We start from the raw sequence: 13,296 nt of genomic DNA on the forward strand, positions 1-13,296 counted from the left end.
TGCCAATGAATCCTATTCAGAAAAAGGAAATGATAAAAGATCTGCACTTGGAGCACTTTTCTACCTTATTGTTAATCAACACGCTTTTTCTTTACCCAGACACACACTTAAACAGGGCTACACAGAGAGGCTGGGTTGTGGCAGGCAGGCAGGCAGGAAGACAGGCATATAGGCACCATGCAATAAAGACAAAACACTAGGGGAAAATCACAAGATAAAAAAATAAAAATTAAGGGGTGGAAAGTGCGTATTTACAAAACTAAAAAACTGCTGTAGGCTGATACGTATAAACAATACATTTACATATTTAGATGTATTGACAATAAAAGCTTATGTCAACACTACAGTCAACTTTACTCATGACACTGTTGTGTAATTGGCTCTTTCCCAGGGTTACCTTGGCCACGAGAAGGCGTTCATTGCCACCCAGGGTCCCATGGTGAACACAGTGAATGACTTTTGGCAGATGGCCTGGCAGGAGGAGTCACCAGTCATCGTCATGATCACCAAACTGAAGGAAAAGAACGAGGTAATGTAATAGGGTTTAACTAAAGCAGCAGAGACAATAAGGAAATAGATGTTAATGCTGAGTTAGGAAGAAAAGTTTACATATGACCACCAGACATTATTTTATTAGGAGGATTTCAGTCCAACATTTTCTCATTTACAGTTTTCATGCTTGGCCAAAGTGGAAAAGTTGGAGCATCTCAACAAAAGTCGTGGCTAATTCAATATGTTGTATATATTTCTTATACTTTGATATCTCTGAAATATTTACTTAGTGTTAACGGATGGAGACATGTTAGGTATTGTTTCTTTTGCATAGTCATAGTAGTAGCCTCTTATTTAACAGGTTAAAAAAGCAAAGCCAACAGTGTGGTCCTGAGGTGTTTTCTTTCTCTCCTGTAGAAGTGTGTTCTTTATTGGCCGGAGAAGAGAGGGATTTATGGGAAGGTTGAAGTGTTGGTCAACAGCATCAGAGAGTGTGAACACTACACCACTCGCAGCCTCACGCTGAAGGTACTCTACGTTCTTTTTCTGGTATTGTGTTCAGAGATCAACATGGATTTGGGGCTGAGAACTTTTGTGTTTGTGTGTTTTCTGTGCAGTGTGGGAATCAAACCCGCATGCTGCAGCATTACTGGTACACGTCATGGCCCGACCATAAAACTCCAGACTCTGCGATGCCGCTGCTACAGCTGATGGCTGACGTTGAAACGGACAGACGATCATCCGCTGCCATGGGACCAGTTATTGTTCACTGCAGGTGCTGAGAGGAAAATTAAGAAGCAGACTTTTCTGCTGGTACTAAAATAACTATAACTAAAATAACTACTAAACTCCATTGCCCACACTCCTCCTCTTGCAGTGCTGGGATTGGCCGGACAGGCTGCTTTATCGCCACAACAATAGGCTGTCAGCAGTTGCAGTTGGAGGGAGTGGTGGATGTGCTGAGCATTACTTGCCGGCTCAGAGCCGACAGGTAAGACACACTGAAAATGTTGAAATACTTAAACTTCAACAATTTTTAACTAATCAATAACTATTCTGTTCATTGTCTTGGAGAAACGGGTTTCCTGTGATTTACATATGTTTTAAAGATGGTATATCATGTTTAACTTTGTCTTAAATTAGTAATACTAATAATTAGTAAAGTATTATTCCTTGAGTTTCTTTCATTTACCTGTATGTTTCTTAAATTGTGAAATAGTAACTTTCCGCATAATTTCCGCATAATTTTCAGCAAATTTGTGTGTAAATGCATCTGCGGTAGCATTTTTTCATTTGTGAGTCTGCACACAACAGAAAATAAAATGTAACTTTAAAAATCATTTAAATAAAACTAAAAAGTAAATGGTTCTTCTGTTGGTGACTAGTTTCTGCCAACAGATGTCTACACAACACACATACACAGATTAGTTTTTTCTATTTTTCTTCCATCTTCAGTGGTTTTGTATTTTATTTTATAGCTATGTTTATTTTTCAGATGCCTTAGATGTTTGCACAATGTCACATTTTGGATCCCCCAACATTTGATTTTTTCTTTTCTTTGTGTTGCCACTTTCATGTGTCCAGCTCTAAAGTATATTCTGTTGTTTTCATTTCTTTGAGAACCTACTTTTTGTCTTCAGATTTTCTGATGTATAAACAAATCGTACTCATGCTATTGCCACAATTTCCTTTTGTTTTCACTTCATTTTGTTTAGCATGTTTTGTAGTTGGGATGACATTTTTATTTTCATATTTCCCAACAATGTCAGTGAAAACAATGGTGTTATGTCCCAACTCAACTACCACAAAATGTTTGGGCTATAATGTTTTTGGTTGTTGTGTAAAACTGTGTTTGACCCACAGTACTGCAGTGTTTGGTCGTTTCTGTTCTAATCCTTATTTCAAAGTAATGTTTTAGTTTCTGTTATTATGATTAGTACAGTAACTTATCATTTCTGTCTGTTCCTGTGCAGAGGTGGTATGATTCAGACAGGTGAGCAGTACGAGTTTGTCCACCACGCCTTGAGCCTGTACGAGACCCGTCTCTCTGCAGAAACCGGCCAGTGAACATCCTCCACAGCAGGAGACGTTTGCTTTGTCCTTGAAGTGTCCTACTTAGGAAAGCTGAGTGAGTGTGACCCCTGGGATTTGGAGTTCTCTGAGATTAGGTGACTCTGGAGGAGGTCTCTAAGTTTGATGAACAACACAGAGAACCAGTGAGGAATGTTTTGTGCCGAACCTGTTGAAGGAAAGAGGAAAGGTAAATTTCTGAAAATGGAATGTATCTATCCTTCTTCTTCTTCTTCTCCTCTGTAGTTTCTTCTTCATGTATTGTTGGCAGTTCTTCATAGGAAGTTGAGAGACCTGCTTACTTTGCTTCTCTTAACCGACTGTCGGATTGTGACGTTTTTAACTTATCAGATTGTCCTATTACCTGTTTTCTGTCATGGAAACATAGAAATAGTTTGACTGAAATTGGTGGTATACTGTTCAATAACACTGTTGTGTTTCTGTGTCTTATAGGATTTTAAATATTTTGTTACGTGGTGTTCTTTTATAAAAGGCTACTGGAAAACGACTGTTAGCTGGTTGCACCTTTGGTTAAGCTACTAAACCACTGTTGAACCAACCTTTCTAGTTTTGCCCTGTTTGACCCCTCAGCACTCTGTATGTTATATTATAATTTGGTCACACTGGATTCCCTGCACTAACTTTACTGCAAAGCTGCTTTTTAACTTTTACAAGGACAAAGCATATGACTGACAGATCAAAAATAAATAATGAAAAAACTGTAATAATAATATAAAAAGAAGAGAATAAACACATCAAGGTGCTTGTAATCCTAGATGCCTGGGTATGGCAAAGCCACAACATGTGGTGCTCTCCATAAACATTTCTATTTCCGTTTAAAGCTGTGATTTTTCTCCATGACATTCACCACATTTTTTCAGCATTTCTTAATTACACTGCCCGACCAAAAAAAAGACACCACCGTGATGACTAAGCACATAGGTGAGAGCCTCTTACTGTATAATTACTGCATGGATGCTTATGTTTCAGCTAGTAACAAGTTATTGAACCCTAACTGATGCAGTGAGGAGCTTCTCATTTCTTAAACAACCATGAAGACATATCCTGTGCTTGTGGAAAAGATTTTAATCTGTTTCAGAAGAGTCAAATTAAGAACTATCCAATGGAAGAAGGTCATGTGGTCTGAGTCCAGATTGACCCTGTTCCAGAGTGATGGGAGCATCAGGGTAAGAAGAGAGGAGGATGAAGTGATGCACCCATCATGTCTAGTGTCTACTGTAGTCTGTGGGGGCAGTGCTATGATCTGGGCTTGCTGCAGTTGGTCAGGTCAAGCTTCAGTAATGTTATGAGCCCAAAGAATGAGGTCAACTGACTACCTGAATATACTGAAGGACCAGGTTATTCCCTCAGTGGATTTTTTCTTTCCTGATAGTCACGGGTATTTTTAAATATGATAATACTAGAATTTCATCGGGCTCAAATTGTGAAAGAGGAGTTCAGGAAGCATGACACATAATTTTCACCTTAACCCATTGATAATCTTTGGGATGTGCTGGAGAAGACTTTGTGCAGCGTCTGACTCTCCATCATGAAAAATGAATGCAACTCTAGACGAGAATAAATGTTGAGAAATTGCAGAAGCTTATTGAAACGATGCCACAGTGAATTTGCTGTAATCAAAGCCAAAGGCAACAAAATATTAGAGTGAGAGTTGTTTTTGGTTTTTGGACGGGCAGTATATTTGGGAGTTGTGACTTTAACCATGAGACCCTAATAGTTCTTTAGTACAAGGAGCTAATTACATAAAATGGCATATCTCAGAATTCAATCACTTATATTTAAGATAAGTGCTGGATTCAGTCAATTGAGTTCAAATCAAATATAATAACTGTTATTGACCAGTGGGGCATCCTGAAACAATTTTCATAACTAGTATATTATAACAGAGACTAAATACATCACTGATCTTTCAGCTAAATTTACATTAATAAGTCGCATAATTTAAAATACAAATGCAAAATGTTTGCATAGTATCTATATAATATTAATGATACATTAATCAGTCTGCTGTTCTATTAAACCTGACAGTGTTGCTTAAAGGATCCAATATTAATGTGAACAAACTAACACCATCTATTAATGCATTCATTTCAAACAGATTAATCAGGATAATTTTTATTTTATTTAATTTTATTTATTTATTTTTTATTTTTTCCCCCACAGACTTCTCATTTGTTCTGAATTTACATCTCATTCATGTCTTAGTAACTTATGGAGTACTGAGGTCACAAATGGGGCTACCTTTAGCCATACACATGCTAAAAGCTAATAAACCAATATGATGGTAAATAAGCTCATGCTAAGCTAGCTCTTGTAGAACAGCAATCACTTAGAGGCTAATTTTAGCTTTAGTAGTTCCTTGTTAATCTGCATGCTTTAATGTCAATAAATAGATGCTAACCTGTGAACTTATGCTATTACTAGCACGCTATGCTAAAGCAATATTTAGTTAAACTAAGCCAACCATATTCTACTGCAGAACCACGCTTTTAAAATAACAATTTGGGTGTTACGTTTATTTTTATCTTATTCAACAAGTACAGCTCCCATGAAGCTTTGCCTACCGTCTTAGAATTATGGGAGATGTTGTTTATACCCTTATTAAATTGATGATGAATTCAAACTTTTTTTTTGTTTGATACAGTGATAAGATAATAAATAATTAGATTTACCTAATATGCAATATTGTGCTAAATCTAACTTTAACGATTTGTTTTTGATTAATTTGCCATTTGTGTATAAAAGTTATATAAGTTATACAATTTGTGACATTGCTTGTTCAGATGTGTTGGTTTTTCTGATCAACAACTGTATAATCAGTTTACTGTCATGTTTGTCAAAGAAAAGCCTGCCATCTCAAATTTGATTAGTAGAACTACTGTTGCAACAATTGACATTTTTGCTCTAAAAGTTAAGAATAATATAAAATGGCTGACGGTGGTAAAATGGTAATTTTCTGTTGATCAGTTAATTAATCAAATAATTGTTGCGGCCCAGTTAAAACTAGACAACCCAAATTAATTACATCGGTGAATAAAATAATACACAAACAAAATGGCCCAAATCCACTTTGGTTGGTTGTTTTCATAAAAACATGTGCCGCTTGGCCTCAAGAGTTTACACTCGGTGTAGTAGTTAACCGTGTTTCTTGCTTTGACAATATCCTGATCATGTGACATTGCTTTATACCAAAAATGTGAAACGATTTAGGTCACAATGGTGCGGTCATCTCATCAATGTGCTGTTGTAAATGATGTTATCTACTGAGTATGTTATTTTGGTGTATCAAAGTAATAACTTTATTTTTATACTGTTTTTTACATGATTTTGATGTGTTTAGCAGCCATTTGCCAACGCATGAAAGCTCACTACACTGTTACCGGACAAGTTGACTTAAAGTATCTGAGGCACTTTGCTATATTGGCCTTTACATTGACAATATTTAATGCACCCTTTCCATCACAACCAAATATTTTTGTATATTTTATCTGGGCAGCCCCTCGTTTTAGATTTTTAAATACCCAGGTTCAACACTCAGGTGCTGTTCAGAAATTAGGACAAAAAGGAGGCACATTATCGGTGGTGGGTTCTTCAGTTCATCAGTGACAACACTCCAGGGTTTTCAGGTGAGGAAAAGCCAAGATTTGGACCTCATTTTGCTGAAAAAAAAACTGCATCTTCTGAAAGAAGTTAGAAATACCTTCCCCAAAAAATGACCAGAACTGAAAATCGGAGAATACTGAGTTCTTTTAAAGATACAATCTGTTTAACACACATTTCCCTCTAGTAGTGCCTTGGCAGTTATGGATAAACATTGAAGTATTTCAATGCAAAGATACCAGTAACAAACAGGTCCCTCCATAATAGTGCTATATACTAAGAAATGCAGTCAAGCCTAATATTCTTAAGTAATATTTCCTTAATCTTTACAGATAAACATGTTTCAGACTAATAGTGTATCTGTGGTACAAACCTCAGTGTCTCTGTATCAACAACTTAACTGAAACTGGATGGAATAAATAAACGTAAAGCTGAAGTCCCAGGGAATAGACACAAAACGTGTCCTATTTGTTGTTAAAGGAGCAATAACTTGATTAGGTTTTCACCAAACAGAGAAGCTGGACAATGAGAACTAAAGTTGAAATCAAACACACACAAAACATATTCTATTGATAAAGAAGTTTGTCATTCAAAATACTTGGCCCAGTAAATGTCAAAATGGATGCAACAAAAGGTCACTCATCCAGAACATGTTCTATATGCCCCATAAATTAAAAGTATTGCTCTGTCGAGTTATAGAGCAAAATGCGACGGTAAAAGTAGTGAAGTGGTTTTGTCTGTACTTGGAGGGTTGACTTGTTTTAGAGGTCTGAGGTTTCTACAGTAATGCCAGTAATGAAGAACATATAGATCTGATCTGTCTCTGTGTGGATGGGAGAACATTGTACAGTACATATTTAAGTGCTATTAAACCTAATATGGGCAGTTGCTATTAAATCTACAAACGCAGAGATTTTGCTGCTAAAACTGGAAGTATTGGGACTGATTAACAATAAACGAGAGGAACTTTTAAGACTCTTCTTTTTCTATGTACTAATAATTTTATTTATTCATTTACTTGTTATACAATCAAGGGACTTTGGACCTTAAACTCTCTGTCTACATATTTAACTTGCCTCCTGGGATTATCATAGACCCACATTTCACTTCAGTCAATTAAAATCAGATTAATTTCAAAACTCAAAATGGTGACAAATCTGCATAAGTGTAAGTGATGTAATTTTCTGTTTGAACTGACTAAAGTGAAAGTGAATTGAGCCCAGGCCACCATACCTACTACAACACACACTGCCTCTGATGTAGTATTGTGTATGTACAGTAGTTGGTTCGTGTCCTGTACATTATTGTTCTTTACTGTTGATGGAGTTTAAAGGGACACTAAACATTTTCAATTTTCCATGTTTAAATAATTTCCTGAAAGGTAAAAATTCAGTTATTGGCTGTGTTAATTATTGGCCAATGAGGTTTTTTATTTTGAGTTAATAGTATATAGGATAACTAGCGAGACAACGTAAGCCCATGTTAATTCAGATTTTTGCTACCATTAATTGGTGAGAGAGCAAAATATCCAGTGATAGAAAAAAACTTAGCATATAAAGTTAGCTTGATAAGAAAAGTAATGTGGTTGTAAGTTAGCAAAACAGTCGACTAGCTTGGTCATAACTGACATGTAGGTGTGCTACTTGTTAGCATTATGTAGTTGATATCCAGACAGTGTTGGCTAGCTGACATCAATTTTAATTTCTTATTAAGGGTAATCAATGAGAATTTTAGGAGATATTTTTTTAAAGAAACAAAACAACCACATTGAAATGATAAAATGTTAGAGTCCCTTTAAACTTATAACGTATGGGCATTACACCTCAGAGCTCACCTGATGCTAAATGGTGTACGTAAAGTACTTTTTTTATGTATTACTAATCAACTTGAATGTTGTAATAGCCAGAATATTAGCCACTGAATAGTGCTGTAATCTCTTTATCTACTCTTATGGACATACAGTATATATTGTTACCTGTAATCTGTACATAAAACACTGGACATAAAGACGATATAGCTCTGACTCATGTCTTCTTTGACTGACTGTCTCTTCAGACTGAATCTGACAACTGGGAACGTGGCTGCTGGTTGTATGGTCTCTAGATCCTATCGTCACAAACCTGAGGCCCAGAAACTGGACTCAACACATTAGGCCAGGTTTTTTTTTTGTTTGTTTCTTTGTTTCTAGCGATATTAATTAATTTAATCATTTTTAACAGCTGTCATTATATGTCTGCATTGACAATGTAGGCTTTTAAAGCTGTGAAATCACTATATGAGCAAACAGAAAAATCCACATCCCCAGTGGGTTGACTTATTATTTAACTGTAATGTTTTTATCTTTGATGAGCATGAAGCATGTCTGACAGTGATTTAGAGAACTTAGACAATTACATGGCATATTTATTTTATAGGAGGGTGATGTACTGACTGCACATGATGAGCTATTTAAAAAAACAAATTTATTAGAGCTGTAACCGTTTTTCCTAGAAATTATCAGAAGTGTGATATAATGAGGGAGAGAGAGTGAGACAAAGAGAAAGAGGAGGGAAACAGGAAGGAAGGAAAGAGGTGTGGATGACTAAATGTAGCTCAGACCAAATGAACACAAAGAGTTTGGCCTTTAACTTCAAGCACTTCATAATAGAAGAGTCCACGCCAGCTCCGTAGGGCAGATGCAATCGGGAATGTTATGATTTGATTAGATAAATTATCTCAAGATAATGTTTTATAAAATATTGTGCAGCCATGCCATGTTCCCTGTATCACGTCATGATTTTTCCAACCCGTTGTCCAAAACCCAAAGAGATCCTGTCACATAAAATAGAGAAAACAAACGGATCCTCAAACTGGAGAAGCTGCAACAAGAACACTTTTGGTTAAGAAGTGACTAAAATCAATTATCAATATAGTCGATTAATTTTCTGTTGATTTAATTCATCGTCAGATTGTTTCTCACACGCTTAGAAGCTTTGTTTACTTTAGTTATCAACCATAAGTCAAATGAGGGATTCAATGTGAAGTCAAAACTAAATTTACTCTGCAGAAGTGGTGAAAGCACAGATAGAGGCACATCAAGACTGTCACAACAGAGAGACTGAGCAAACTTTAAACTCCCCAGTGGGAATGAATCCAACACTTTTCACTATTTTTAACATCTACCTTTGTTGTTTGTGCGGCTAGGTGTGCTGCTATTGTAGTTACAAACCTATTTATAGCCTTCATCCAGACGGGTTTGTAGTCGTGCCTTAGCAGTAACTCAGAGCTTTTGGCTTGATTGAGGAAGTCTGTTAGTGACTCCCAACCTCAACAATATAGAGTCTGACAGACAGAGAGAGAGAGAGACAGACAGGAAGAGAGACACACAGCTGGTGAGACAGGCAGCGATTCCAGAGAAAAGAGAGGAAACATTTGAAGAGTTTGAGGTCTGGGAGGTTTGAGTTGAGGTTGGACGTAGGACAGAACAAAATGAATACAGTTTTTGTCAAATAAGGATTAGTTCGATCTTTTGGTGAAATTAAAAAGACATTTAACATTTTTCCAGCTGTTTTCTTTCCAACTTAAAATTTTCGCAGAAGGACTTTGTCTCCGCTGACGACCACCCAGATAAAGGGATACTGTCTAAAATTTACTTTGAAGAGTGAATATAAACCATCATCTTCTACCTCAGCCTCAGGATTATGGTGGTGTTTGGTCTCTCTGAGGATCTGAAGGAGGATCAAAATGCTGAAATGTAAAGTTCACACTTATCTCTGCTCCCTGTGGTTCACCTCACTACTCCTGCTCCAGGTCAGTCTATTTCTGTTCATTTTGTGTTTTTATCTATGTTGAAAATTGACAAATGATGAAGTGGTTTAACATGCAAACAAAGCATGTAATGTCTTTTTGTACAACACATAAGAAATTATGTAATTCATCTAGGTACAGCCTCTTTAACTATGGTGAGCCTGAGCGAAAGTAAATTTGTATTAATGTGAAAATAAAAGTTTGTTCCTGTCTTTCAAAAGTAGAAATCAATCGATCAAATCAACTCAAATCTAAATAAATGTTGTTCCTTTAGTCCAGATCACACATTCAGTCAAATATTTGTTTGTGTTGTGTTGCAAGAGTTTCTCAATTTTAAAAACAAAGCCACAACTTTATGTGGAGAATTGAGCTGCTGTATTTTTTATTATTTTTTTATTTTTTTTGTATTTTATTTTTAAGTTGTACTATTAACTACTGATTTTATCGAGTTTTACTTTTCGCTGAAAACGGAATTGGCTTTTGTTACAGCACATATGCAAATTCAACTGAAGTTATGTAACATTATATTTTTTTAATGTCCAATGTTAGGTCCTGAAATGTTCTAGGTGAATGTAACTGCTCATTATTCTGATTTAGCAGCAGCTCTAAACTCTATGAACAGAACAGTATATGTAACGCTCATATTTCCCTCAATCACCATTTCCTTCTCTTCCTCTCTGTCAGAATCTCCTCCCTGCAGCATTGTTTTTTTCTGAACTCACTGAACTTCATTATCAGTGACAAATGATTCTATTTTCTGTGTTTTATTGTATTTAAGGTCATAGACTGTATTTTTACCAATTGCATGCACATCAAGGACATGCACAGACCTAGAGGTCAGATGATCAAACCCAAAACACACAAACGTTGTAGTTACGCTTCTTCATACAGCTGCAACTAACACAACTATTGATATTTTTACAGTTACACTACTTCTTCATCAACAAATTTGTTTATTAAATGTTTAAAAAAAAAATAACAAAGCAAAAAACAAAACCAAAAAACCAACAACTTTAAGTTTAGAGCATTAAATATTTATTTGCTATTTCCAGGTGAAACTGTTTTGTAGTTTACAAGCTTCTGGAGTAAATCCCAATAAGCCTACAGTTAAAATTATAAGGTTTTTTTATTCATGTTATTATTCTAGTTTATGTCAGTGCAGAGCTTCAGAGACTAAAGTTAACTCAGCAGAAATATGTGAAATAAGTTTTGTTTTACATGGGCCCAAACAGTTTCTTAGCCACAATTTGAAATGGTTGAAGATATTGACCCATTTCAACCTCTAACTTTCTCCTGAAGGAGTGGGTAGTTGGAGTTTAATCTAAGTCTTCTAACAAAGCCATGCTTTCTGTTAGATAAATACAAAATAAGTGAGGAGATTAAGCCATTCGAGTTGGTGCTACTTATTCAGCCAGCAGAAACAAATTGAGGGAAATCGAGGATCCAGTATCATTTGATCGTTTGATTAAACATGCCAGGATTTGAGTCCTTAGCTGCAACAGTTTTAACAGTTACCTCCTTTTAACCCTTTTTTTGTTCATTTGTCTTTTTAAAAAAAGCCTAATCTTATTTTACACCTTTGCTCAAAAATGACATATCCAAATTGAAATAAGTATATCTCTGCAGCTACAACGTCTATTTGAATAAGGGAAGACTTAAGATGTGTAAATATGAGTATATGTGTTACTGGTATAGAGTAAATGAAGATTTCAGACTTTGGGTTCGCCAAAAATAAAAAAGAAAGCCCTTTAGGTTGAGAAGTCCTGTGTAATGATGGAGCTGTAGCTCTAAAACTAAACTATGGCCTTTTTTGCTGCTCTAACAGATTTATCTAGGGAAATAAACAAAGGTAATAAAAGAATTACAACTATTGTTTATCAAGGCAATTTCTGCTGCTGTTCTTTGGTTTCTTTCTCCCTGATGCTTTGGTGTAGCGCATTTTGGCACATCTATGGAATCTGTGGAGTCTCTGCTTTAGTTTGAGCTGTGTTTCGTGTGTCCTGCACAAAGTGTGTGGTATGAAGTTTGATACCTATTTATTTATTTAGTTTTAGGTATTTGAGTTATGTTTGGGGCATGTATCAAACTTTTAAATGGTCTTTTAGCCCAAGTACTGATGTTTAATTTGATGTACGGCATCAATATTTTTTTGTGATTAGTGCATTGTTTCACACTGTGTTTGCAAAATGCTTCTCTAGGGTGCAATAGCCTCCCAACTCTGTGAAGGAACAATACAACTTACCGCACATTCATAACACTTACAATTTGAGTTATTATGCTGTAGTTATTTCTTTAAGAGTACAAAATGTGGGAGCCAGTTTACAAACTCGAGTGTGCATGAGCATGGAGAGGGGAGCTGTACATTTAGACATAATTTGGTGAACATACTGTTGGCAAACGCAGCATACAAATAGACGTCTGACAAATTTAAAGCATTCAGTGAAAACTGGGCATATAATAAATCATCAAACATGCTAACAAGAATGCTGGGCGATTGTAGCTGTGGTTTTAACTTTTATCAGAGGACACAACCCAGAACCTAAGATGAAAATAACAATTTAATTTAATAATCCTTCATCTTTCCAACATTTCAGTGTTATATCTCCTGTCAGGATCTGAGCAGCTCGGCTCCCACAGAGGACCAATCATGTAGTATCGCTGTGTCTAAATCAGAATCAGGACTGGACTCTATTTCAGTGACTGTTAGCACGCCTGGGCAGAACTGTTCCTTCAATGTGACGTCTCTTGACGCCGAAGCAGACAGCACCGAGTGCAGGAGAAGAGATGGGGAGGGAGAAAGCACCTCTGCTGCAATCAGCCAGTTAGAAGTCGAGGATAGAGGAAACAAAGAAGCAAGTGATGTTTTCACCTGTGTGCTGGATCACCTGGAGCCTGGAACCGCCTACCAGCTGCAGATTCAGTCCCAGACAGACAACAAGACCACCAACCTCACTCTGCACACTAGTAAGTCATCATCCACACAACTGATTTTCAACTCAAGGACCACTTCCTTGCTTGCCAGAGCTTTCATCAGAATCATGTGATCTTCATGCACAGATTGTTTTCTTGCGAACATTAAATACATCTAATTACACTTTTTGGAAAATATTAGTTCCATGACAACTGCTGATGAAGATCATGTTATAGGTTTGAAAGCTCCAGATAAAGTGAATAAGTGTACATTCTCTACAGCACCTTCATTTCCACCACAGCAACCCGAACCTAAAGTTAGTAGTGGGGTTAGTACTTTTCCTGCTTAATGTTCCTTTGCCCTGCTGCGTAAATGCAAATCACAATCACATTGTCTGGGGGTCTGGTGTTTGAGTT

General features: G+C 36.4%; 2 protein-coding genes across 4 annotated transcripts in view; both read left to right on the top strand.

Moving 5' to 3' along the window:
- The window catches only part of ptprr (protein tyrosine phosphatase receptor type R), a 32,985-nt gene extending 29,039 nt beyond the window's left edge, over window positions 1-3,946 (top strand). The window contains exons 14-18 of the mRNA XM_026361223.1: window positions 392-529; window positions 910-1,020; window positions 1,110-1,267; window positions 1,370-1,483; window positions 2,466-3,946. Of these exons, the coding sequence (XP_026217008.1) occupies window positions 392-529; window positions 910-1,020; window positions 1,110-1,267; window positions 1,370-1,483; window positions 2,466-2,559 (615 nt within the window). The 3' untranslated portion in view covers window positions 2,560-3,946. The remainder of the gene's footprint in view (window positions 1-391; window positions 530-909; window positions 1,021-1,109; window positions 1,268-1,369; window positions 1,484-2,465) is intronic.
- A 5,577-nt stretch (window positions 3,947-9,523) lies between these two features.
- The window catches only part of ptprb (protein tyrosine phosphatase receptor type b), a 28,194-nt gene continuing 24,421 nt past the window's right edge, over window positions 9,524-13,296 (top strand). For 2 of the 3 annotated variants that reach the window (XM_026361677.1, XM_026361678.1), the window contains exons 1-2: window positions 9,525-9,972; window positions 12,564-12,933. In XM_026361677.1, the coding sequence (XP_026217462.1) occupies window positions 9,907-9,972; window positions 12,564-12,933 (436 nt within the window). In that variant the 5' untranslated portion in view covers window positions 9,525-9,906. Of the gene's footprint in view, window positions 9,973-12,563; window positions 12,934-13,296 lie in introns of all 3 variants that reach the window. The other variant, XM_026361676.1, reaches the window with a different exon arrangement.

Source organism: Anabas testudineus, chromosome 23 (assembly GCF_900324465.2).
Source record: "Anabas testudineus chromosome 23, fAnaTes1.2, whole genome shotgun sequence".
Lineage (NCBI taxonomy): Eukaryota > Metazoa > Chordata > Actinopteri > Anabantiformes > Anabantidae > Anabas > Anabas testudineus.